The following is a 25455-nucleotide window of genomic DNA, read 5'->3' as shown; positions in this document are numbered from 1 at the left end:
GTTTACTGATGCTACATGAGTGGTCTCTGTCAGGCAGTGGCCTGCAATAACCTTGCTACAGTTTGTATCCATGACCAGCTCCAAGTGCAGCAGCCTCTTTTCCCTAATTCCTCCACTAAAACATGTTCACATCTGGGAGAGGTATAGAGATGAGAACAGACAATCAAAAGAAGAGAGTGGACAGCAGTGTATACAGTGGTAACACCAATTCTAACATGCTCTCTAGCTTGGTTAACCCTGACTTTAGAATAAGTAATATCTGTTGGTGCTGCCTTCAGTATGGAGCAGCTGCTCCTGTTTGGAGAGGCAAACTTACTTTTTGGAAAGTGTATATAGTTTTCTGTGTTGAGTTAAAAAGGCGTGATGGGTTGAACATGTATTTCATATCTTATTGCTTGACTGTTTTTACTGAAATTAAGTCTTGGAGAATATGACTGGTTCATATAGAAAGAAAAACAACAGATAAGATAAACCTGACCAATATTAATATGTGCATGGAAGTTGCAACTTGGAAACATATTAAAAATTGTCACATATATATGGAAGTAATAACTTTTTATCAAAATGGTTGTTTTGTCAAATTAACATGACCTTAAAAGTATAGATAAAAATATGGTACTGAATTATTTTTAAAATAAAGTGCGAATGACAATGTTATAGGACACAAATTTAAATAGAAATAAGCATGAAAAGTTGACAAAATGGGTTGGGGGATGGGCATTGAGCAGCATAGCATGAATACCAGAAAAGAGAAGTAATAGTACTGATAGCGGGAGGGCTCCAATAGTGATAGAAGGGGGTAGAATAGTGGTTCATTTATGGTACTAAGGGGTTATTGACAGGAGATGAAGATTACGCTGGTGTGTATTTATATTTCACCAAAAACTGTTGTGAAGCTTGGGAAAATTTGGGGAAAAGAAATGCACTTTCAATAGAATATTATTTATGGGTGAGGACTGGAACCTGACTTGCAGTAGTGAGGATGACTTGGAAGGGAAATATAGAGTGTATATTTCTGAAGAATTTGAGAATATTTGATATGGAAGATGTCAGTTCAGTAGCAGGAACTCAGAATTTATATATTCCCAGGATATTATAACTGGGCTAGACTAGATAGACAGCACACTTCCTGGGACAGTGTGTATTTAATTGAAAACTTTGAGATCCATTCAACAACATAAAATTCAAGTCATAAGCCAGCAAAATCTAAGATAAAATTTCAGGGCAATGTTGTAACAATGTGACACTAGTGCTTACTTATCTGTTAAAAAGACTGAAATTTACAGAATGGGTAGTAGGTATGATTCAGGAGTTGTTAGAGGGAATAGAAATTCAGAAGAGATAGCTAGTGAGTAGGATGAAATGAAAATGGAGTTTATGGAAGAGAGAAACAGGTTAGAGAGGTTTACATTAAAAAATAAACCCAGTAAATTTCATGGGAAAAAATGGGACCATTGGACCGCTAAGCTAGAGTCGTATCAATGGAACAGAGACATTCAGGGGATATTAAGGGAAATGGGGTAGGAAAAGAAAGAGGGAAAGGTGAACAAGCATGTCACTTGGGAAGATAGAATGTGCACATGTGACTTACTAGAAACATACATTAGAGAGTAAAGTATGCCTGGCTCTGGGTGGAGCCTCTTGTTTAAGACTTAAATAGTTGGACTTCCAAGATGGCTGCACCTTGAGCAACAGCTTTAACTCTAGCTGTCCCAGTATGAAAACAGAAACTCAACAGAGAAGGCCAGTAGACGTTTGTGGGTAAATTTCATTAACTGGCTTGCGAGTGTACTGCCTGGATGCCAGTAAAAAAAAAAATACAGAGCACCTGGAAAAAAATCAGCTACAAAAAAGTGAGGAAGAAACACTGACTGGGGAAAGTTCTGCAGCTCTTCAGCAAAAAGCAATGCAACTTCCAGACATGACTTCCAGTAACCTACAGGAAGATACGCAACAGACCTAGTTAAAATAAACAAAACACTGATGGAGTATACTGACATAAACAACAAAGGGATGGAAAAATTGAAAAGGCTATAAACAGATGAGGTGATAAAGCTGCTAAAGTCAGAGATTGAAATGAAGAAAAGACTGGTTAAATAGGAGACTGTTCAGGAAGAGGTGTTTCAAAAATACAATTAGAAGACGGAACACAGTGAAAGGCTAAGATTTCCAGCTATACCATAGAAGCTGGAAGGAACAGACTACATTAATTTTATGTAAGCACAAATAAGTAGCTGAACTGGTATTCCACAGCAGGAGTGTAGTTGAAAGGGCACATCATGTGGATGCTCCAAATCTAGCTATGAGAAAGCACCCTAGACCTTTAATAGTAAATATGCAATCCTACCCAACAGAAGGAGTTGATTCTGACAAAACTGTTGGCAGAAGGACAAAATACTAAATGTGGGAAACAGCAGAGTGTTTGGAGAATGATTACTCACTGTACACCAGGCAGGAGTAAATTCATTCCACTATTCAAGGAATGTTTAGACACAGGTGTGAGATTCAAACTGCTTGTACTCAGCTTTCTTTAAGGTATTCCCTAGAGGGACAAAGTCATTTTTTCATGAAGTCCATGCCTAAAAAGTGAACTATGAAACAGAAGGCGATTCTGCTGCTTATTCTGGCAATAAATACTTCCAAGAGACTGCACCTGTGGAACCTTTTCCATTGTTTCAACCAAAAATTGTAGAGAAGGGAGCACGAGATTCTACTAGAAGACTCAAGTGTACATTAGGATTTGGGAGATGGAGAGGATCAGTAATAAATTCAGAAACTTAATGTGGGATTACAATGCAATAATAATATTGGTGAAATATGACGGAACAAGAAAATCTGGAAATATTGGAGTTCAGAATTTGTTGGACTTGTGGAGGACTCTAAAGTATGTGCCCTACTTCATTTCATTATTGTTCAGAAAAGTGTTTGGGGAAGGGAGGAGGGGAGAAAGTTAACTAAGTAAAGAAAACATTTTTTTCTTAATGATACTATTTTTGTAGTATATAGTTTTCTTTCCATGCTATGAATTAAAATTTTCAGAGTTATTTTTAAGTATAATGGGGATTGTAAATAGGTGCTGCTGTTTTTTCCCTTACTCCCTTTTCTTTCTTCAGTTTTAAGTAATGTAGGCACTGCTATTTAAAAAAAAAAAGCTTGGTTAAAAGAGCATAACAAAAGAAAAATGAATATGCTTTTCTCATTCTTGCATGGAGGAATTACTGGATTTAGGATGTTAGATTGATTTAGTAATGAGTTTTAAGAGAGAAAATAAATGAAAAATAATATTGAGTATTATGAGGCTTTTTTTTCTAGCAAATGTATACTTAGTAGCAATTCTGTATCTGCCCCCCATGTCTCCATAGAGACAGTCTGATAAGAGAAATTGGTTAGTCTAGTGGAAAGTGATTGGCTGGGGTTAGAAAAAGTCTGAGTAGAGATAGTGGAGAGTGATTGGCTGGGGTTAGAAAAAGACTGGCTAGAGATAATGTTATCTGAAAGCATTCACATTTTTTCCAGCTGTGAGAACTATAAAGATAAAACCAAACTAAAAAAGCCAAATGCAGTGCTGCTATCAGTTGAGGCAGGAGACTCACATAAACATAAAAGAGAGCAATCCAAATCCAAGTGTGTGACCCTCCAGTGGCAATGAAACGAAAAGCAGAAATTCAAAGGAACTTCAAATAAGATGCATTCATAAAAAATAATAAAGTTTATTCCAATGAGTGAGCGCTTTCGCCAAAGGCTTCTTCAGACTCTTAAAACAATGAATAAAACTGTTTGAATCATTTTTAAACCATCCTTAAGTTTCCTATTGGACATTACAAATTGATATGTCACATGTTATCTTGTCTTAAAGGAACAGATACTCAAAAAAGTTAACATCGTTAAATGCAACAATATTTAGAAGGAATAATTCCATCCAAATATACAATTAATGATCAGAATGTCCATGCAAATAAGTAAAAAATATGCATATACTCTGATACATTCTAAAAAATAAAAGGAGCATTGTGCTTGGTCCTATTTCATTCTACAATCATTAAAAAACTGTTGCTACATTCATTAAAAACCCTGAACATTCTCTCTCCTCATGGTGTTAAAAACATTAAAATCCACAGATAAACAGCGAGTGTTATCGCGTTTCAATATCTAGCATCTCTACTAAGATAGTGGTGTGTCGAATGCAACTTTGCATATATCAGGTTAATAAACTAATATAGCGAAAGCTCTGTACTAAAAGTGTAAGCGTACCTTTACCACAAAACAACATAGCGAATATAATGTATTTCGCGAGGTGCCTCACCAAGGAGTCAAACCTCATCATATCGGTGAAAGGCTGTTGTCCAAGATTAAAAAATTCCACAAAAAGGAACCTCTTAGATTCCACGTAAAACAAACTGTTTACAAGTTGTAAAATGCCGTGTGCTGTAGGAACTCTGAATGCAATTGAGGACAACCTAACTTCATACGCTATGGTAACTTAATGTGCGGTGAGCACGTTCTAAGCATCTAAGTACTGAACCGCAGAAACAATGTTTAAATTTCTAAGAAATAAAGGTGAGCCTATATTCGTGCTGTCCTGTGCCTAAAGTAGACAGTATATGTAAGCACGATTATGCCCTAGAAGCATATATTGATCACAAAGTGTCACTATTTAAAACAATGAAAAGTGTACATATTAAAGATTACACTTATTAAAGTGTTCGCTAAACATGGCAGAGATGGCATTAACTAATACAAAACGAAAAGATAAAAACAGATAAATGGTGGAGCGCTAGGCGTAACACATAAAAATTGACACAATAAAGCTTGAAATTAGCACGAAGCACACATATAATAATACCTAAGTATAAAGCTCCATAGATGATAGGGTCCCTAACTAGTAAAAAGCAATTACTTCCATATACATAGTTGGTGCTAAATATAACAACATTCTGGGTTGAAAAGGTCAAGTGAAAATGTGAAGAGATAAACAATCCGCAACAATACTAAGCCTGTACCTAATGATAAAACAAGACTGTCTATTGATGTATGGGGCACCTAGCTCAATCATAGTTGCAAAATAAATACCAGCTACAGTGAACAAATATATAGACGTATATGCATGCTTGTATATACATATGTATATATCTACACACATGCTTGTATAAACTATGCCCAATAACCACTAATATATTGTGGTGGTGAAAGGAGGGGATGAAAAGCATTCTAGTATATAATGTATGGGCTCAGAAGTAAGGCTGAAACAAGAAAGCCGAACATATCCAAGGGTCCATCAGTTCCTGGGATTTGATACTAAGAACACATCTACTTGAGACTATGAAACTCAGAACATTAATACTATGAAAATAGTTATATTCAGTCTACAAGGACTGATTCTTACACTGATTTACTATAAGAGTGACATCAATGCGTAGTTTTAAAATTACCTTACTACTCTATTTAGGTAATAGTAGGTTAAGTCATCTTCGTAGTCTTCTACTTCTTAAAAAGTATCAAATCCCAGGAACTGATGGACCCTTGGATATGTTCGGCTTTCTTGTTTCAGCCTTACTTCTGAGCCCATACATTATATACTAGAATGCTTTTCATCCCCTCCTTTCACCACCACAATATATTAGTGGTTATTGGGCATAGTTTATACAAGCATGTGTGTAGATATATACATATGTATATACAAGCATGCATATACGTCTATATATTTGTTCACTGTAGCTGGTATTTATTTTGCAACTATGATTGAGCTAGGTGCCCCATACATCAATAGACAGTCTTGTTTTATCATTAGGTACAGGCTTAGTATTGTTGCGGATTGTTTATCTCTTCACATTTTCACTTGACCTTTCAACCCAGAATGTTGTTATATTTAGCACCAACTATGTATATGGAAGTAATTGCTTTTTACTAGTTAGGGACCCTATCATCTATGGAGCTTTATACTTAGGTATTATTATATGTGTGCTTCGTGCTAATTTCAAGCTTTATTGTGTCAATTTTTATGTGTTACGCCTAGCGCTCCACCATTTATCTGTTTTTATCTTTTCGCTTTTGTATTAGTTAATGCCATCTCTGCCATGTTTAGCTTAACACTTTAATAAGTGTAATCTTTAATATGTACACTTTTCATTGTTTTAAATAGTGACACTTTGTGATCAATATATGCTTCTAGGCATAATCGCTTACATATACTGTCTACTTTAGGCACAGGACAGCACGAATATAGGCTCACCTTTATTTCTTAGAAATTTAAACATTGTTTCTGGTTCAGTACTTAGATGCTTAGAACGTGCTCACCGCACATTAAGTTACCATAGCGTATGAAGTTAGGTTGTCCTCAATTGCATTCAGAGTTCCTACAGCACACGGCATTTTACAACTTGTAAACAGTTTGTTTTACGTGGAATCTAAGAGGTTCCTTTTGTGGAATTTTTAATCTTGGACAACAGCCTTTCACCGATATGATGAGGTTTGACTCCTTGGTGAGGCACCTCCAAATACATTATATTCGCTATGTTGTTTTGTGGTAAAGGTACGCTTACACTTTTAGTACAGAGCTTTCGCTATATTAGTTTATTAACCTGATATATGCAAAGTTGCATTCGACACACCACTATCTTAGTAGAGATGCTAGATATTGAAACGCGATAACACTCGCTGTTTATCTGTGGATTTTAATGTTTTTAACACCATGAGGAGAGAGAATGTTCAGGGTTTTTAATGAATGTAGCAACAGTTTTTTAATGATTGTAGAATGAAATAGGACCAAGCACAATGCTCCTTTTATTTTTTAGAATGTATCAGAGTATATGCATATTTTTACTTATTTGCATGGACATTCTGATCATTAATTGTATATTTGGATGGAATTATTCCTTCTAAATATTGTTGCATTTAACGATGTTAACTTTTTTGAGTATCTGTTCCTTTAAGACAAGATAACATGTGACATATCAATTTGTAATGTCCAATAGGAAACTTAAGGATGGTTTAAAAATGATTCAAACAGTTTTATTCATTGTTTTAAGAGTCTGAAGAAGCCTTTGGCGAAAGCGCTCACTCATTGGAATAAACTTTATTATTTTTTATGAATGCATCTTATTTGAAGTTCCTTTGAATTTCTGCTTTTCGTTTCATTGCCACTGGAGGGTCACACACTTGGATTTGGATAAAACCAAACTAGTTAGCACTTAGAAGCACAGGCTGCACCATGCATCTTAGCATGGATAACCTTTCTATTAGGTTAACCTAGGTTTGTGAGTGAGACTGTCCGTTTGAGACCTTTGATCCTATTAGGAAGGTAAAACTTCAGTTTATGAAGATGTACATAGTTTTGTGTGTTAATTTGATTTTAGGGATTATTGGGGTTTTTTGTTTTTGTTTGAGGGCTTTCAATAAAACAAAGTTTTGTAAGATGTGACATAGGTTCAAATGGATATGACAAGAAACAAGTATGTAAAAGTTAAACCCGCCAAACAGTATATACATGTAACACAAAAGCTGGAGCTAGACATTTAACAAAGGTATTGTATATAAAAGTTGGGAATAATAACTTTTAATACAATGATGCTTCCTGTAACGTCTTTAAATGTCAATGGTTTCGCAGATAACTACAAAAAAAAATAGTAAACTGTATACAAAATGTAGAGTGCAAATATCTGTATTACAAGAGACAGGTGAGACACTTGGAAAGAGCTGAAAATGTGAAATTGATAAAAGAAAGGTTTTTTGTGTTGGTTATTCAGCAGAATATCTGGGACAAAGGAAAAGAGGAGTACTTATATTAATTGCAAGATAAGCTCCAGTAGTGATAGAAGGGGATAAAAGACGGTAGATTTGTAGTGCTAAGAGGCTACTGGCAAGGGAGGAGGATTGCACTGACGTGTTTATATTCCACCTAAAATTGCTATAATGGAGCTTAAGACAATTCTGGGAGAAATTCATTTTCAGCAAGGAATATTACTTATAGATGGGGAATGGAATTTTTGCAACAGTAAAGATGTGTTGGAGGGGGGGCAGAAGGGTAAGTATAACAATGGAGGGTAGATTTTTGAAAAAATTATGAAAATGGCATGGAAGATGTGAATTCAGTAATAGGAGTTCGGAGCAAATTTACATATTCCTGAAGACGTAAAAACTGGGTGTGAGGGTAGACAGAATTTACATTTTACAGGAACGTGCATTTAATTGAAGGTATTGATATGCACCCAATAACTATTTAGATCATGCGCCAGTAATAGACACTGGTGCTTTCCCGCTCACCTTTTGAAAAGAGAGGAATTTATGGAATGAGTAGTGGAGATTATTCAGGAGCTGTTTGAGAGGATAGAAATTACCTCTGAAAATGTAGCTAGGGAGTGGGATAAAATGAAGGTGGCATTTAAAAATAGGGTGGAAATAAAAGAAAGGGAGCTATGGTTAAGAAGTAACGAGAATTATTTAGAGGGGCTGACAAATCTTAAAGTTTTGCGAAATAGTGGTGATCTCACATAGGAGGATCAACTGCAGAATGCTAAGCAGAAAATAAAGGATTACTTTAATATACGCAAGTTTAGAAATATTGTTAAGCAACTGTTTTTGATAGTAGCACTACAGCACAAAAACTTTTAGCACAACTTGGGCAACAGAAGGTAGAAAGGGCTGTCACCAAGTTTGGGGAGCCTATAACAAGGATGGTAACAATAGATCCTGTACAGGTATTAGAAATATTTTGGAAATTCTATGAAAGCCTGTATAAAGCAGAGAAATATGGAAATCAAGAAAGGATACAAATGGAAATGTTCATGAACTAATTAAATATGCCAAGATAGATGAGGCTCAATTACTAACTACAGGAGGAGATGAGATGAAAAATTGTGATGTATAACAAATCTACAGGAAAGTCCCCAGGAATAGATGGTATTCCTTTGAAAATTTAGAAGCTAGAAGAGAAAAAAATTAAAGATCTGGAAGGTTTTGTTTAACAGCATTTTAAGAAAAGTGCCAACATTTTGGAAGAAAACAGTGGTAGCTGTAATACCTGAAGAGGGTAAAGATCGATCAGATTCAACTTCATAATGGCCCATTTCAACACTAAACCATGATTATAAAGTGTTCATGTCTATAATGGCTAAAAGTAATGCCAACATTGATCCACATCTATCAGTGTGGCTTTATGGAGATGAGGCAAACATTTGACAACATTAACAAAATGATGATCCAAAGGGAAGCAAAATGTAAGACAATACCATTGTTGTTGGGTCTTGATGCAGAGAAGGGATTTGACAGAGGAAGCTGGGACTTTATGAGCAGGGCAATGGAAGCATTTGCATTTCCAGAAAAAAAATAAGGTTGAGTGGGGAGGATATGTGAGGGATCGGAGGCCAAAATTTAAGTGGGTGGGGTCTTCTCTGCTTGAGCAGAGGAACCCGGCAGGGGTGTCCTCTTTCTCCTTTATCTGCATTATCTTTACAACCATCTGCAAAGAAAATAAAGAACTCAGAAATTCAAGGATATAATTGGTATGGTACTAAAGAACAACTGGCTGTATTTGCAGATATAATTTTATACTAGTGTACTGGATGCGAGTTCCAGTCTTCCCAGGAGATACTCACAGCCAAACCAACCTCTATAAAACCTCAATTGAAGACTTGTCTCAAATGAAAAGTGAAATCAGGAGACCTCCAAAATGTTCCACGATTTATTGCATAAAATCACAGACTAGGGAACCGCCATAAACAGCTCCACTGATAAACACCACAAGAACAAACAGCACGATCTACCTAGGTTTCGTCCGTAGACTTCTTCAGAATGATGCACTACATCCTCTTGCCACTTAAGTATCCACAGTGAAACCAATTAATCAATAAAACAATATGTCTTTTTAAAAGTGTCTTTTTTTAAAAAAACATGACACGTTTGTAAAATATGCATATAATCATGTTTCAAAGTGAATTTCTCTGAAATAGATTTAAAAATTGAATAAGAAAAGAAGAAAAGCTGCTATAGTTGTCTGATAGTACTTAAAAACTGTATGAGAATAAAACTATGTGAACCCGGTTGTGTATACACCTTAATATTGTGTGTGTGTATTATGAGATATAATTTTATACCTGACAAAACCAGAAAAAGACATTAGTGTTGTGGAACATTTTGCATCAGTTTCACATCTTTTCAAGGATACAAAATTAGTGAAGCTAAAACAAACCCAGTATGTACCCACATATGAATTGGTTCAGCAGTATCCATATTTATGGGGACATGATAACATGAAGTTGTAATGATGTGAGGTATTGCCACCTATGCCAGGAGAAGTAGGGCAGTGGATGTGTAACATATGCCAGTACAGCTAGCTGGAATTTAGTAAATAATTATATGTTTAAATATCAAACCGATTTGTACAGATGGTTGTGTTGAAAATGGATTTGTAAAGTTGCTTGTGTTAGAAATGTTTTCTTTGTATTTAGCTCCAGTGGCAAAATAAGAAATTCCCAAATTCAAGGATATAACTAGTATGGTACTGAAGAACAGTTAGCTTTATTTCCAGAATGTATTGTTTTGTATGTGATAAATTCAGAAAAACATTTCAATGTTAAGAAATAATTTTAGTTTTAAGTCTTTCCTGGATGAATAATAAAGATAAAGCATGGACTGTAGTGGTAAAGGATGTACCCAAGCACAAATTAGTTCAGCAATACCCATTCTTATGGGAACATGGTGAGCTGAAGTATTTAGGTTTATAAAGTGAAAAGGAGTCGGTTATGGCAGCAAATGTGTGGATAGAAACTAAACAAAGGATAATACAAAGCTCCCAAGTATGGATAAAGGTATGAATACTAAGATGCAAACCATGAACTATAACTTCCAGGTCAGGTATATATTTGTCAACCTGATGAGAAGTCGTGGATGGTGATAAAGTTGAAGGAATTTATTTGGTTAGAGAAGATGGCAAATAGGTAAGTGGAATGTGGTGATCTTCCTTATAGAACAAGGTGGCTTAGTGTTGCATGACTTAATGGGGTACCTGAGAGTTGTACAGTTAAGTCCGGTAAGCATAGCTCAAGCAGAAGGTTATAAATCAAAGTGGAAAATGATATTGATGGGGGGTGTAAGTTTGAGAGATAAGAACAGAGTACAATTTTGGATTCAAGTCTTTAAGGAAATTAAAAACAACCAGGGTCCAAGATGACTGCACACTGATCAAACAGCTTGACTTCAGCTCCCCAAGTGTGAAAACAGAAACTGAAACAGCCACCAGTGATATTCTCAACTTGGGTAAAATTTCATTAATGGATGGTAAGTACGCTGCCTGTAAAGAAAAAAACTAAGAACCTGAAAGAAAATCAGCTAGAAAAGGTGGAGAAAACACTTGCAGCTGTTTAGTAAAAAGCTGTCTAAACTCAAACTTTGGTGGTGCAAGACAATAGCTTACAGTAATCTAGAGGAAAAATAAGTCAAATGTGCTCAGTGCTGATTAAAATAAATGAAACACTGAAGGAATATAACAACTCTAATAAGACTGGAAAAAAGAAATGTTAAACAGATATTTAAATGAGCTGATAAAACTGCAAAAATCAGTGGTTGAAATGAAGAAAATGCTGTCTTGAGTATGAGACTACTCAAGAGATTTTTAAGAAATTGGTAGAATTGGAGGACCAAGCACACAGAGAAAATTAGAGATTTTTTGCTGTACTAGAGGAACTAGAAGGAACAGACTGTATTAATTTTACGAAGGCACAAGCAAGCAACTGGACAGGTATTCCACAGCAATAACGTAATTAAAAGGGCACACTGTGTATGCTCCAAATCTGGCCATGAGAAGGCCGCCAAGATCTTTCTTAGTAAAATTCAAACTTACCAGCAGAAAAACTTTCTCCCGTCAAGACCGTGGCAAAAAGGCAAAGTATTAAAAGTTGGAGACAGGGAAGTGTTTATGGAATAGCATTGACTGTACACCAGGCAGAAGAGAAAAATAAATGATTCCAGTAATCATTGAATTTCGAGAGGCAAGTGCGAGATTCAAGCTGCTGTATCCAGCTGAGTTCAGAATATTTATTCTTGGAAGATCAAACTCCTTTTTTTGATCCAGAACAGGCTAAGGAGAAATTGCAAAAGTTTGTCCTTCAAGCAGGAGCAGACTCTGCTTCTGATAATAAAAACACACTGAGAGACTTTGCGAAAGAAGCCTTTTCCACTGTTCCAAAGGAAAGTGCTAGAGAGATTGAGAAAAGCAGAGAAGTAAGAATCAGGAGTACCATGGAACTGAACTGGAGTCTGAAGTTGGGAGATAGAGATTAATAGAAACACCGTCAACTCTGAAATTAGTGAATAAATGTGAGACTGCAAATCATCCATCACATTTGTAAAATACGTATGGATAAAATAAGTGGAAAATAGTGGACTTATTTGATTTTCAGTCCCTCACAAGTTTAACATTTGCCTCGCTTCATGTCATTAAGGTTTGGAGGGGCTCTGAGGGAAACATAAGGAAAAAGGTAATTGTATGTAAAGCAGTTTATTTTCTTAACAGTATTTGTGTGAAACTTTTCACAATATACATTACATATTTTATAGAAGTATTTTTGCATATATACTTGTATGTAATAAGCTATTAAAGTAAGCAGGTGCCTTTTTTTTCTTCCTCTTCTCTCTCCTTTTTTGGTATTAAATTTAGACATTACAGTGTAAAAAGAGAAGAAAAGCTAGACAAAAGCATTTTTTAAGTTATTAGACTGTAACCTTGGGTTGTTGAGGTGGGAGTATAAAAGTAAACAGATTGTAATATATGTAGAGCTAGTTTATTTTCTTAGTTTTACATAAGTGGCTCTTAATTTATACCCTTGGCTTAATGTATTACATTTTAAGTAGAAACAAGTACATATAAAATCATTGAATATAATGAAAAAAATTTCCTTTAGCAATAAATGTTTCAGCTTGTCTTTCAGGCTGCAACGGAGGAGTAAATTTTTATTTTTTCTTAGTTTTCCATGAAGGCAAGCTGCTAATAGGGCAATAACAGACAGAACACCGGTTTGTTTAAGGATAAAAGTTAATGATATCCGAAAGTATGCATGATGGTTTCACATCGGGGGGGGTTAAAGATAAAGATTAAACAAATTAAGTGTAAGTAGAAGCGCAGGCAATAACATGATTCTTAGCATAACCTCATTTTCAGGTTAATTAGGGCCTGTGTATTAGCTGTCTGGTACAAATATTTGTATTAGGAGGGCTAAGCTTCAGTATTTAAAGATGTACATAGTTGTGTTTGTATTAAGTTAACAGATTAATAAGCTTCAATGCTAGCTGTATAACAGATTAACCTACCAAGCATTAATTGGTGCATATCATAAAAGCTGGAAACTGGCATTTAAAAAGCTGCTCTATATAATAGATGAAAATAATGACTTTTTACCATAATGTCGACACTTTCCGTATTCTCTTGGAATGTGAATGATCTCACAGCTATAGACAAAAAAAATGAAAGAATACTTAAGAAATGCAGAGTGCAAATATCAGTGGTATAGGAGACGCATTTGAAAGAATTGAGCATGTGAATTTGATAAAGGATTTCAGGATGGCTATTCATTGTAATATCTGGGACATTATTAATTCCGAGGGGAGCTCCAATAGTGATAGAAGGGGAAACAAAACATAATGATAGTTTTGTAGTGCTAAGGAGATGCTGGCAAGGGAGAAAGATTATGCTGGCATTTATTTATATTCCACCTAAAACTGCTGTTTGGGAGCTTAAATATTTGTGGGAGAAATCCACTTTCAGCAAGGAATATTACAGGTGGGGGATGGAATTTCATTTCCAGTAATGAGGATGTGTCTGGTTGGCCTAGAAGGAAAAATATAATAAAAGAGGGTACACTGCTGGAATGTATGCAAAATATTCGGCATGGAAGACATTAATTCAGTAGTAAAAGCTCAGATAAATTTACCGTATTCCCTAAAGTACAATAACTGGGTGTAGACTTTGAAATTATATTTCACAAGAACATGTCCATTTAATTGAAAACTTTGATACACATGTAACTATTTCAGATTGTGCATCAGTAATTAAGGTAAAAATGCAGGGTAATGAAGTAAAAACGAGACACTGGCACTTCCCCCAACTACCCGTTACTTCAAAAGTTATAACTAGTGAATGGGATAAAATGCAAGTGGAGTGTAAATGTTGGGTAGAAATAAATGAAATCTGGTTAAGAAGTAATAAGAATTATTTAGAGGGGCTAACAGGTTAAAGTATTGCAAAATGAGGGGAATCTCACAAAACAAGAAGAGGAGCAATTGCAGATTGCTAAAGAGAAAATAAGGCTGTACCTGGATAATGTGCATGAGTTTAGAAAGATTACTGTTAAGCAACTCTTTTTTGATAACTCCAGAGCACAAAACTTTTGGCACAAATGACTTGGGCAACAAAGTAGAAAAGGTTGTTGCAAAACCTCTGGACCCTACAACAAGAAAAATAACCAGAGATCCTGTGGAAGTATTGGAGATATTTAGGAAATGTTATGAAAATTTACATAAAGCAGAAAAGTGAGGAATCCGGAAAAAGCAAAAATGGAAATATTTATGGAGGGCTTAACTATGCCAAGGTTGGATGTAGATGTGGCTCAAGGCAAGATAGGAGTCTAGATAAAAATGGTGTATAACCAATCTTCAGGAATGTCTCCAAGAATAGGTGGTATTATGTTGGTAGTTTGGAAGCTAGAAGGTAAAAGTCATAGATATGGAAGGTTTTGTTTTAACAGTATTTTAAAAGGCGGGGGACACCAACATCCTGGAAAAAAGCTGTGGTGGCTGTAATACCTAAAGACTGTACAGACCTATCTGATCCAGCTTCACACAGGCCCATTTCAATTTTAAACAATGATGGTGTTTTTTATAATGGCTAAAAGAATGGCAAAGGTGATGCCAAAATTAATAGATATGGACCAGTGTGGTTTTGTGGAAGGGCGGTAAACATTTGACAGCATTAATAGGGTTGTCTGAACAAAGGAAACAGGCAGGGGTGTCTCTTTCCACTTTGTGCTATATTTAAAATCATTGACAAAGAAAATAAAGCTCAGAAATTCAAGGATATAGTTGGTATAGTGTTCAAGAAAAGTCTGCTTTATTTGTGGTTTTGTACCTGATGGAACCAGAAAAAAAGACATCAGTGTTTTGGAATATTCTGAGACAGTTCAGTTTTGAGGGATGTACAATTGAAGATAAAACAAAGGCTGTAGCTGTGCCTTTTTTGTAGAAGCATGATAAAGTGAAGTATTTAGGAGTATGGATTTAAAAGGATTCAGTTCTGCCTAAGGATATGTGGGAAGACACTAAACAAAAGATGATACAAAAACTGAGAAACTGGAAGCTCTTGCCTATTGATACGGGTAGCAAGTTAAAAAAATTTTTAGTCCTTTTAGTTGTACCCAAGCCAGGAATATTTTATTAAATGGAGAAGTTGTAGATAGTAGAGTTGAAGGATTTTATTGGGGAGGGGAAGAGTCAAGTGGGATAAGTTAATAATAGAACAAGGAGGCTTAGGATTACTTGATTTAAGGGATATTTTAAAGTTATGCAGTTTAAGGCTCTTGTGACACAAGCAAAAGCTACAATTCAAAGTGGAAAGGGATGATGATTAGGCAGCGTAGTAATTTGAAAAATAAGGAAAGAATGGGATTTTGGATGCAGATCCTTAAGGATAATAGTAGTTGTGCAGAAAATAATATTCATGAAGTGGCAAAGTATTCTAGAAACTAAGCAAATACGGGAATGGAAAAAGGAGATTTTGCCAAATAGGTATGACTGTGATTAGGGCGACAGAGAGTAGATAGGGTGCTGGAATTTACTGGAGGAAGGTGGTAAAGGAACCAAGATACTGGGAAAAATAATTAGAGAAGGAAAGGTAATAGAATGGGAAGAGGCCAAGAACACATTTAGATTACAGGCTAGTGATCGCCTTCCCTGGCAGGGACCTGATATCAGAGTATAGACAAAGGGAAAGGAGAATCCTAATGAAAGACCTGAACTAGTTGAGTTTTTAATTGAATATAGAACAAAAGCTGCTGTTAAAAAAAAAAAAAAAAAAAAGGGATAATTAGGGCATATAAAATATTCCACAGTAGTTACATTAATCAGATTAGATTGGAAAAGATTGGGAAGAGAGATATTAGCTATATGCCATTCACAAAGAAACAATGGGAGGACATGTGTGGCTCCCAAATATGCAACAAAATCTAGACTTTTTAGGATGTTTTTGCCTGGAACTGTTTACATACATACTTTTATATACCCCAAGCATACTATACATTTTTCCTCAGGTAGGTGGCAAATGTTGGAGGTGTGTTTGTGAAGAAATAAGTAACTAGGAACCTGTTTTGGGAATAGAATGAATTGTTAGACTTTAAAAATTCCCTACCAATTACTCTGTCAGGAATATTGGGCATGCAAATGAGTGTTAACTAAGGAATTTTTTTTTTTTTTTGAGCTGGGATACAGGATTTGCATTGTCTAGACATAGTAAGGCATTAAGTTTAATTCTTATGGCTACCAAAAAAAGCAATTACTAGAAAATCAAAATCCGAACCAACTGTTCTTAAAGTAGTGACTGTTGTAACAGAGATAAAAGAACAGGAGGTGGGATAAATAGAAAAGGGTAGGAGTAAATTACATAGAAAAAATGGAAATGGTGGGAACAATATTTTGGAGAAATGGAGGTTTAAGAGAAGGCATGAACTGAATAATTTTGTATCTAATAATTCATGCAGTGTTGCTTACTTAGATTGTATGATATATAACAATATATGTGATGTATAATGTTTGTAAATGTGAATTTGTTAATATGGTTTGATTATATAAATGTAAGCTTCCCTATGCCACAAGTCATGATTCAATAAAGGTGTTTAAAGAATTCCAAATATTATATTCATTAAGCAGCAGAAAGAATTCTAGGAACTAAGGCAGTGTGGGAATAAAGAAAGGCGATTTTACCAATAGGTGTGATCAATAGGGAACTGAAGTTTACTGGATGAAAATTAGCAAAGGAACCAAGGTGCTGGGGTCTGGTAACTCAAGGGGAAAGGTAACCGAGAGGGGTGATCTTTGAATTGCAGGTTAGAAACTGTATTTCTTATCGGGGATTGATTACAGGAGTGTAGAGAGAGAGATAGGGGAGTGCTAAGTGAAAGATCAGCTCTGATAGAGTTTTTAGTCGAGTCTAAAAAGGAAGCTGATGGTAAAAAGGGAAAATTAATTGGGTGTATAAATTATTGTATGCTAACTATAAGAACCAATCAATGGAGATTTGAAAAGACTAGGAAAAGAATGGAAAGGTAGTTTACAAAGCAACAATGGGAATAAATTTAAGGCTATCAAGTATACAACAAAATCCAACATGTTTAGTGTTTTTATGCATGGACATATTTACATAGGTATTGTTATACCCCACGTAGATTTCAAATTATTTTTCCTTTAGTAGATGGTAAATTCTGGAGGTTTGATGGGGAAGAGAGAGCATGATTTTTGGTAATGCAATCAACAAGCTAACAAGCTGGCTGATTTTTAAAAATTCCCTACAGAGTTCCATGACAGAAATGTTGAGGGAACAAATTGTAGCTAAGGAAATTATTCTTTTGAGCTGGGATATAGGATCTGAATTGCCTGGAAATAAGGCCGTATTAACTTTGTTTGCCAAAAAACAGTTAGACAATGGAACTCGAAATCTTTTCCCAATGTGAGGGAAGCTGTGGATATTATGAAGAAAATAAGTGGAGGTAGGATCTTTAGGAAATGAAAGGAGCAAATGTCATGGAAATGGAATTTGTGGGAAGAATGTATGCAGAATAACATTCAGGAAATGTAATGACGTTTAGGGGAGGGGGAAGGAGGAATTGACCAACTTTGATAATGTAGTAAATTAAAATTCTTAAAAAGAGAAAATGTATACTGTGCATGACCATAACAATAGGGAGTGTTATGATTTGTGTTCTTTTTACAAAAAACATCTTTGTTAAATTATCACATATGACAATAGGCGGTCTTGTGTTTATATAAATGAAAAACAGACACCACTTTGGTTTCAAACATTATGCATCACATACACCATTGAAACAACTGTAGTTGCAAACATTATACATCATTTATAATCTAACCAGTCATTGTCAGTTAAGCATTGCACAAATTGTTGAAATCCTGACTTTTAAACCTTGTTTCCTTCTCTACGTATATTCTTCCCACAATTCTTATTTTTTCCTATGGAGTTTGCTCCTTCCCTTTTCTAAAGATCCCAATTTCAGTTTTTATCTCTGTTACTATATTCACTACTTCTAGTAAAGTTGGTTTAGACTTTGATTTTCCATTTTCTAGTAATTGCTTTTTTGGCAACCACCATAATTAGACTCTGCAAGGCTTTGCTACATCTAGGCAATTCAGATTCTGTATCATAGTGATTTGTTTTGTTTTCTGTTCATTTTAGATAAACCCATGTTGGATTAAATTTTCTTTATAAAAAACAACTCCCTTCTAGAGCCCCATTTACAGGCTTTGAGGGAGATGTGGCTTTTCTTGTGTTATTCCTCTGGCTACCTCAAATTGGAGGGTATCTTCATCTCCCTATGGAGAAATTGGAGTGGTCCACTGACATTCTCCGCACACAAAAGGCTGCAGTAGGCATACAAGTACACCCCTGCCAGTCTTCCTTGTCAGTCCTTCACTTTGTGGACACCTTGAAGGAAACCACCAAGGTGGCTTGGGACAACTTCAGTATAGTAGACCAGTAAATTAGTTCATATTTTTGGCCTAACCAGAGATTGGGCAATCTGGTCAAAGATTCCTTTGCCAAATCCCTTATTTCAGCAGTAGGCGTTAAGAAAACTAATGCCCACTTCTCAGATAAGAGATAAATACATACATTTCATATCTTTAAGAAGGCCCGTCTATAACATACCCATCTTTCTCTACCCTCAACTTTGTGAATGGTTTGGAATTTCTTCTCTCTGTCATCTTCTGTCAGGTAAGGGCTACAGCAGGAAGAACTAGAATGTGTGGTCTGTATAGTTCATAATGGGAAAGATGCTGGTTCCTGGCAGCCTGGGAAAGTTTGTTCTGCTATAGGCTGCCCTTGACTTAAGTCCTTCTGGTTGCTGATGATTTAGCTCCTTACAGATCTGTTTTAAGTATGTGACTTTCTTTTTCACTTTCCAGTTCCTAAATTTAGTTTAAGTATTCTAGTTGAATTGTGGCCCTGTTGTGCAAAACAGTCCCATTCAGAGCAATTCAATCAAAAAAAGGCACTTGACAAAGACTAGTGGAAAGAAGACAGGAGCTGAGGCAAGCAGCAGGGTAGGAGAAGGCAAGATGACCCCATTCCTTCAGCCAAGAGAGACTCTCCCAGTTTTGACTAACTGAACTCATCCCCCTCTCTTTTCACCTACAAGTAGGCAGGTTATTTCTCTTATAAAACAAGTTGTTTAACCATACCAATGACTTTCAGCTATAAGGAGTCCAATCCTTCAGTATACAAAATCTAGTTGAGAGCATTTGTCCCATTCATTTGGGGGGGGGGGGGTTGTCCCTCTGGCGCAGATCAAATGGGTCTTGGTAGAGCCAAGCTTTAGACCCAACTCTTCTGCAATAGAAAGGGTACCCCAGGAGAAAAACAACTTCATTCATGTCTCCTGTCTTCAAGATTCTTAACTGGTGTTCAGGAAAGATGGACCTTGGATATCTATTTTTAACCTCCCAGTACTTAAAAGCTTCTTGTCATAAAGAAGTCCAGCATGCTAACTTTGTAGGGCCACCTTCTTTTAATGTTTTCAGATTTTATTGTGGTCATCTTGGATATGAAGGATGCCACCTACATGTCCCCATTTACAAGGAACTCAGAGTTCTGAGATTTGACAGGAATTTAGCATTTACAATTCCCTTACACTTTCAGTTCCCTGCTTGCCCAGGGTGTGTACTGAATGCATAGCTACAGTTTTCACCCACCTCAGATGAAAAGACATTCATTTATTTCTATACCTTGAGTACCTGATTTAGGTACCTTCCTGGGGGGGAGTTAAAGAAAGCCTTAGATGCATTTTGGTGTACCTGGCCACCTTTGGTAATTCCCCAAGTAAATAAAGTCCAGTTTTATGCCTTAGTGTAGGAAGACCTTTCAAATAGCAGTCCCTCCTACCAGAAAATAACTCCCTAGTGTTTATCTTCTTGCATGCAACAGAGAAGATTTTCATGACAGTGAGTGTTTCTGAATGCGTTGAGTACTAGTCAGCCTCCATTTTAATGGTCCCCTTAACCAGGATGCATGTGAGGAAGATTGAGATACTGAGGAACATATAGCACCAGCGCCTTTATTAGTTGGAGGTGTTCATAATCATACATGCTTTTCAGAAAGAATTCATGGAAGCTGGCTTTCCAGAACATACTTTTGTGAAGGCCTTTTACATCCTTTCAGCTCCCATTATCTTGATAGACCAGCTTGAGCAGGCCCACTTCCAACCAATACACATGAAAACTAGACATGGTCCTTCAGAATCCATCTCTAAAGTGGGTTACCCTCGTGCTCCGTTTGCTTCACTCTTGAGTAATTGGCTCATTTTTTTAACCAGATATCCATGCATGGAAGTATGGGCAGTTAAACCCATTTCACTCCAGTGGGATAAGAAACTCCTTTATGCCTTTCCTCCCTTCCCTTTATCAACAAAGTCTTCGTTAAGGTAAGAGAAAGTAGGACAAGATTTCATTATAATACAACCCCCTTTTGACCAAGACAACCCTAGTTCTCCCAAATACTGCATTTAAAAACATCTGATTCTTCCAACTTCTTGCACATTACTAACCCCACTAGAGGTGTGGTCAGACCACCTACTGAATTCAAATGTAAATGGCTTCAGACTAGCAGCCATGAAATTAACTAAGAGCCTGGCCACCTTTTGGTACTATATTCCTCACAATGTTCTGTGTATACTACAGGAAACCTACAACCAGGAAATATTTCCTGGAAGAATAGACTAAATTTTCTTTAGGGTACACTGACCATGGCATTCAGTCAATTTTCAGGATACTTTGCTTTATGTAATAACTTTGTCATGGTCTGGCATATGTTTTGGGTAAGGTGCATCTTTCAGTTTCTATTTGGCTTATGGATTCCCCTTTCCCATGTATTCCCACAGCAATTTTTTTTAAAGGGGCAGCCATTCAAGGCTCAAAAAGCCCCCCCCCCCGGGACCTTGACTTGTAGTAGAGAAATTGGATATGCCCCCCCCCCCATGACAAAACTGCAGTCAGGTTTCTATGCTAGAAGGCACATGTTTTTTGGGGGGTAGTAATCAACCTAGAAGAATCTCAAATAAGACCTTAATGTGTAAAGGGCCATTACACATGTTTCCACAGGGATAGGGTGGCAGTTACGACCAAACCTTCCTTCATTCCCAAGGTTGTCTTTTAACTTGCCTAGAATCAAGTCATCCAGTTACCAGTCTGCTGGCGTAAACCCTAAAACAAGGGACACAGTTTCTTGCACCTGATGGATGTGCACAGTCTGAGGTACTATATGTAGAGAACCAAAAACCTCAGACTAGTAGCACAGCTCTCTTACTTTTATGCTAGGAAAGCTGGTGGGAGGACATACACTTTAAAAGATTGATTGCAGCATTTCTTTTATGCCAACATGGAAACACAGGGCAAAGGCAGTTTAAATATTTCTGCATCCCTAGTAGTGGTCAAGACTGGAGTTTCAAATGGATACCATGGTTGTGTGACTGGAATTAGTGCAAGAGGTGTGGGGGGTCTAAAATGTTGACAAAGCCTTGACTACTAATGTTGACCTAATTGTTTCAGCCAGATGTTACTCTAGCAATCATAGCGGAACCTATCTCAACATTTCTACACCTTTTGTTTCTAGAAATGTCAGTGCAAAGCATTTATGAAGCAGTGTAGGCATCATAAACTGGGCATTTATTGTAGCAGCAGAACAGGATTTGTCACTGCAGTCTTTGCAGGGTGTGTTCCTCAATCACTTTTTTTGCGGCCAGTATACAGACTGTTCTTCTAAAGCATTACCAAAGCCATCGCTGTTGTGATCTTTTTTTCAATTGTTTTATTGAAAACTTTAACAACAAAACATTAATATATGATAGAACAGTTATAGAAAAAATATACATATCTAAAAAGAGCAATAATCAAAAAATAAATATTACTGTTTACAGTGGTGTTTACTATAAAACAAAGCTTTTTAAACAGGAAAAGAAGAGTAGTTGTTAGTCTGTTTATCCAGCAGTTCTTTGAATTTCAACTGTATATTGTATGAAGAGGTGATTCTAGATGTTCTTGTCTTGATAGTGATAAGTTCAAGATGACAAAGTTCAGTTGCCGAGTGTACAAATTCCTTCTTAGTAGGAGTGGTCTGTTTCACTATTATGATCTTAAAAGGTGAACATGCTGTGTGAGCATAATTCCCTGTAAGAGGAGATGTTTAAATACAGCAATCACTGCTGTACTGTAGGCTTCCTTCCATGAATCCCCTAGGCGCTTCCTTTCTTCTTGCAGTCAAGAAAATTGAGAACTTGATGGTAGAGGTACTGTGTTGCTCCTGCTATCTGTTCTTCCCTCACCCCCACACCTTTTTTGAGAAGACCATAACAGTCTCTCCTGAACAAGGCAATAATCTGTGATTACTAAGCTGTACATAGTTGTTGGTGACCATCTTATTCACTCAAAAGAAGACCAAAGAATTCCAACCAAACTTCTACTATCTTCGAGGATTGGTCATTGTAATAAGCACCCCCCCTGCCCCTCCCCCCACGGGGAGCTATGCAAGATGACTATTATAGTTTGTAATGTAGCAGCTGTTTTCATTTTATGGATTTTGCAAATATAATTAAAAGAAGGGAGATTCATTTTATGTTGCATTTTCTAATATTGTGGATCTCTGCATTTTAATTGAAGCCTGCTATACAATTCCCTGTACAAAATGTTTTTTTTTTTTTTTTTTGGGGGGGCATTCAGTGTTGGTGGTTAGCACTAGAGCTTGCCTTACACAAGCCCACTTCCCTGTGAGAGATGCAGGCTGAAAAAAGTGGAGAGTCAAGAAAGATGAGAGAGAATGTCTTGCCACTTTCTTTAGTACCCTCCAAGCATAAAATCTGTGTTGGTTTCTTGCTTAGAAGATTAGGTGCTAGTGATTAAAAAAATGCATCCTGAAGGCAGGAAATAAAAGGTGGGTAAACAAAAATGTTAACTTTTACTGCACAAGAATCTCTTTGACTGTCTCCTGTTATAAATACCTTTTTATTTTTAACCCAGCTAGACTTCATCCATGTGTGTAGGGTGGGCGGTAGGCTACCTTTCCCATTTTGGTTGTTTTATGCGACTGTGCAGATAATTTTTCCTTTTGTTTCAAATTTAATTTGTATTTCTTTTTGTGTTGTTTTAGGATAAGGACTTGTGTATTGTTTTGTTTTTTTTTTTTTTTTTTACTTAGTGCTGTTTGGGCTGCAGTATGTTGCATTTTTAGTTAATGGATTTAATTACTAATGCTTTCTGCTTAATGTTAGTGTTGATTTGTTTAACTTTTGTATTGATCAGGTGCAGTTTTACTGTGTAGTTTAATACTGTCTGCTTCTCATTTTCCATTAATTTAAGTAGGTCCAGCTAAGATTAGTGTGTACATAAACATTTTGATACAAGTAGAGAACACTTAAATGTAGTACTTTAAGCAGATTAAGCTTTTATTCCACTCCTTTATTTGGTATATAATTTTTTAGAAGTGTGTTTACCAACAGATGATTTAAGTTATGCTATGCTCTGTACATTTATTTGGAAAATCTTTGCAAAAGTAGTCAGTATTTAAAACTGAAACATTTTGTAATTTCAGCTTCAAGTACGGGAATTGTGCCAGAGAGAAAACCTGGAGAAGGAGATAATGATATAGATATCCAACATATTAGTACAGCCTCTAGCCTGTCAGCAGACAGTTCTGGGACAGAGAGTACATCAGAAATGCCAAAGACTGAGCGGGTTCCAATATATTTTACCAGGAGTGCTAGAAGAGCTGCTTATAGGAGAAGACTTGATGAACCAGAAATGGAAGTTAACAGTTTTTTTGATATTCGAATGGACACAATTGGAAATGAAATACCGCAGGTTACATACAAAAAAAGAAGGCTATGCATGTGATATTACCATTTAGAAGTAAGTAGCAGTGTTACAGAGCTGTGACATTTCATTAATGTTTGAAGCTCTGCACATCGTAAACCGTCCGGCACTGGAAGCACAAAATGTCAAGAACCAGACCTCCATGAATAAGTAAAGTCAAACAAGTCAAGAGCTATACTCAATCGGAATTCTAAAATTCATGATTTTTTTAGCATCACAGCTACGTTACTTGACAGGAAGGGCCCTAAAATGCTAAGCCAGGTTGAATATAGATACTGTCATCCCCTGTGAGGTAGAACCTTTCATCTACCGTGGAAATTGGTGAACTAAGTAAAACAGTTTTCATCCATTGTGATAGACAAGGTATATTTTAGGTCTGTTACTGTACAGTTTTGCACTTGCAGTAAATGTACACTACTACATTTTGAAGGGACTCTTGTGATTTGAATTGAGAGACTATCTTTTAAATTTTGAAATTATAATAGCCTACAACAGTAAGCTGGTCATTGTGAATGTGATTTGACAATTAATTCACTGAATAATGTAGATCTGTGGGTTTTAGTGTGAGGTGAAAACTCAAATAAGCTTTATTTTTATTTTGCCCTTTAGTTTCTGAGAAACATTACAAAGTTTAAAATCACTAACAGTTGTGGACTGGTCTTTGAAATGGATAGGTTTATGTATAGTGATTATGTAATAATGATTGTATTGTGTCTAACCATAATTGTCACATTGCGAAAATAAAGATCAAGATCGCATTGCATAATGAAATAAAGAGCATGTTTCAAAACACGTAATTTTTTTCCTTTCTACGTTTTTGAACTTTGCTTCTAGTGTCTTATTTATTTTTTGTTTATTTACAGATACCAGTAAGTGCTTCACGTTACACAAATTGTAATCGTACAGCATAAGATATCAAAATATACTTATCCGTTTAGCGTATTTGTACATTTTAAACATTGTCACAGTTGTATAAAAGAGCAATAACATACCATGACAAATCGACACATTACAAAATGTTTGTAGCTTGGTTTTCTATTCTTTAATTCATTAGAATCATTCTGTGTGCTTGTATTCTAAAATGTTACACCACCATATGGCCATTGTGGGGTGTACCATACTAATGCGATTGTGTTTTAAAGCTTCAGTGTTTCCAAAAATGTATTTAAAGTTTTCTTTGTATGACTCATACAAGACTAAGCAATCCTGTATCCCACCGCAGTCATTTAGATAAAATGACTGTAGTCTTCATTATGGACATCTTATACAGGCTTTGAAACCTGACTGCTTTCATTTTTTTCTCCTAATCCTCATTTTTGGTGACAAGTTAGT

General features: G+C 36.1%; 1 protein-coding gene across 1 annotated transcript in view; it reads left to right on the top strand.

Moving 5' to 3' along the window:
• LOC122790927 (G2/M phase-specific E3 ubiquitin-protein ligase-like) overlaps nt 1-24915 on the top strand; it is a gene marked incomplete in the record, with an annotated part of 597261 nt that extends 572346 nt beyond the window's left edge. The window contains 1 exon segment of the mRNA XM_044058627.1: nt 23843-24915. Within this exon segment, the coding sequence (XP_043914562.1) occupies nt 23843-24144 (302 nt within the window).
• Between the last annotated feature and the right edge of the window lie 540 nt (nt 24916-25455).

The sequence above is a fragment of the Protopterus annectens genome, chromosome 1.part2 (assembly GCF_019279795.1).
Source record: "Protopterus annectens isolate FY-2018-M chromosome 1.part2, PAN1.0, whole genome shotgun sequence".
Classification (NCBI taxonomy): Eukaryota; Metazoa; Chordata; order Ceratodontiformes; family Protopteridae; genus Protopterus; species Protopterus annectens.
The sequence above is the reverse complement of the archived record's forward strand: the minus strand, read 5'-3'. Positions and strand labels throughout refer to the sequence as shown.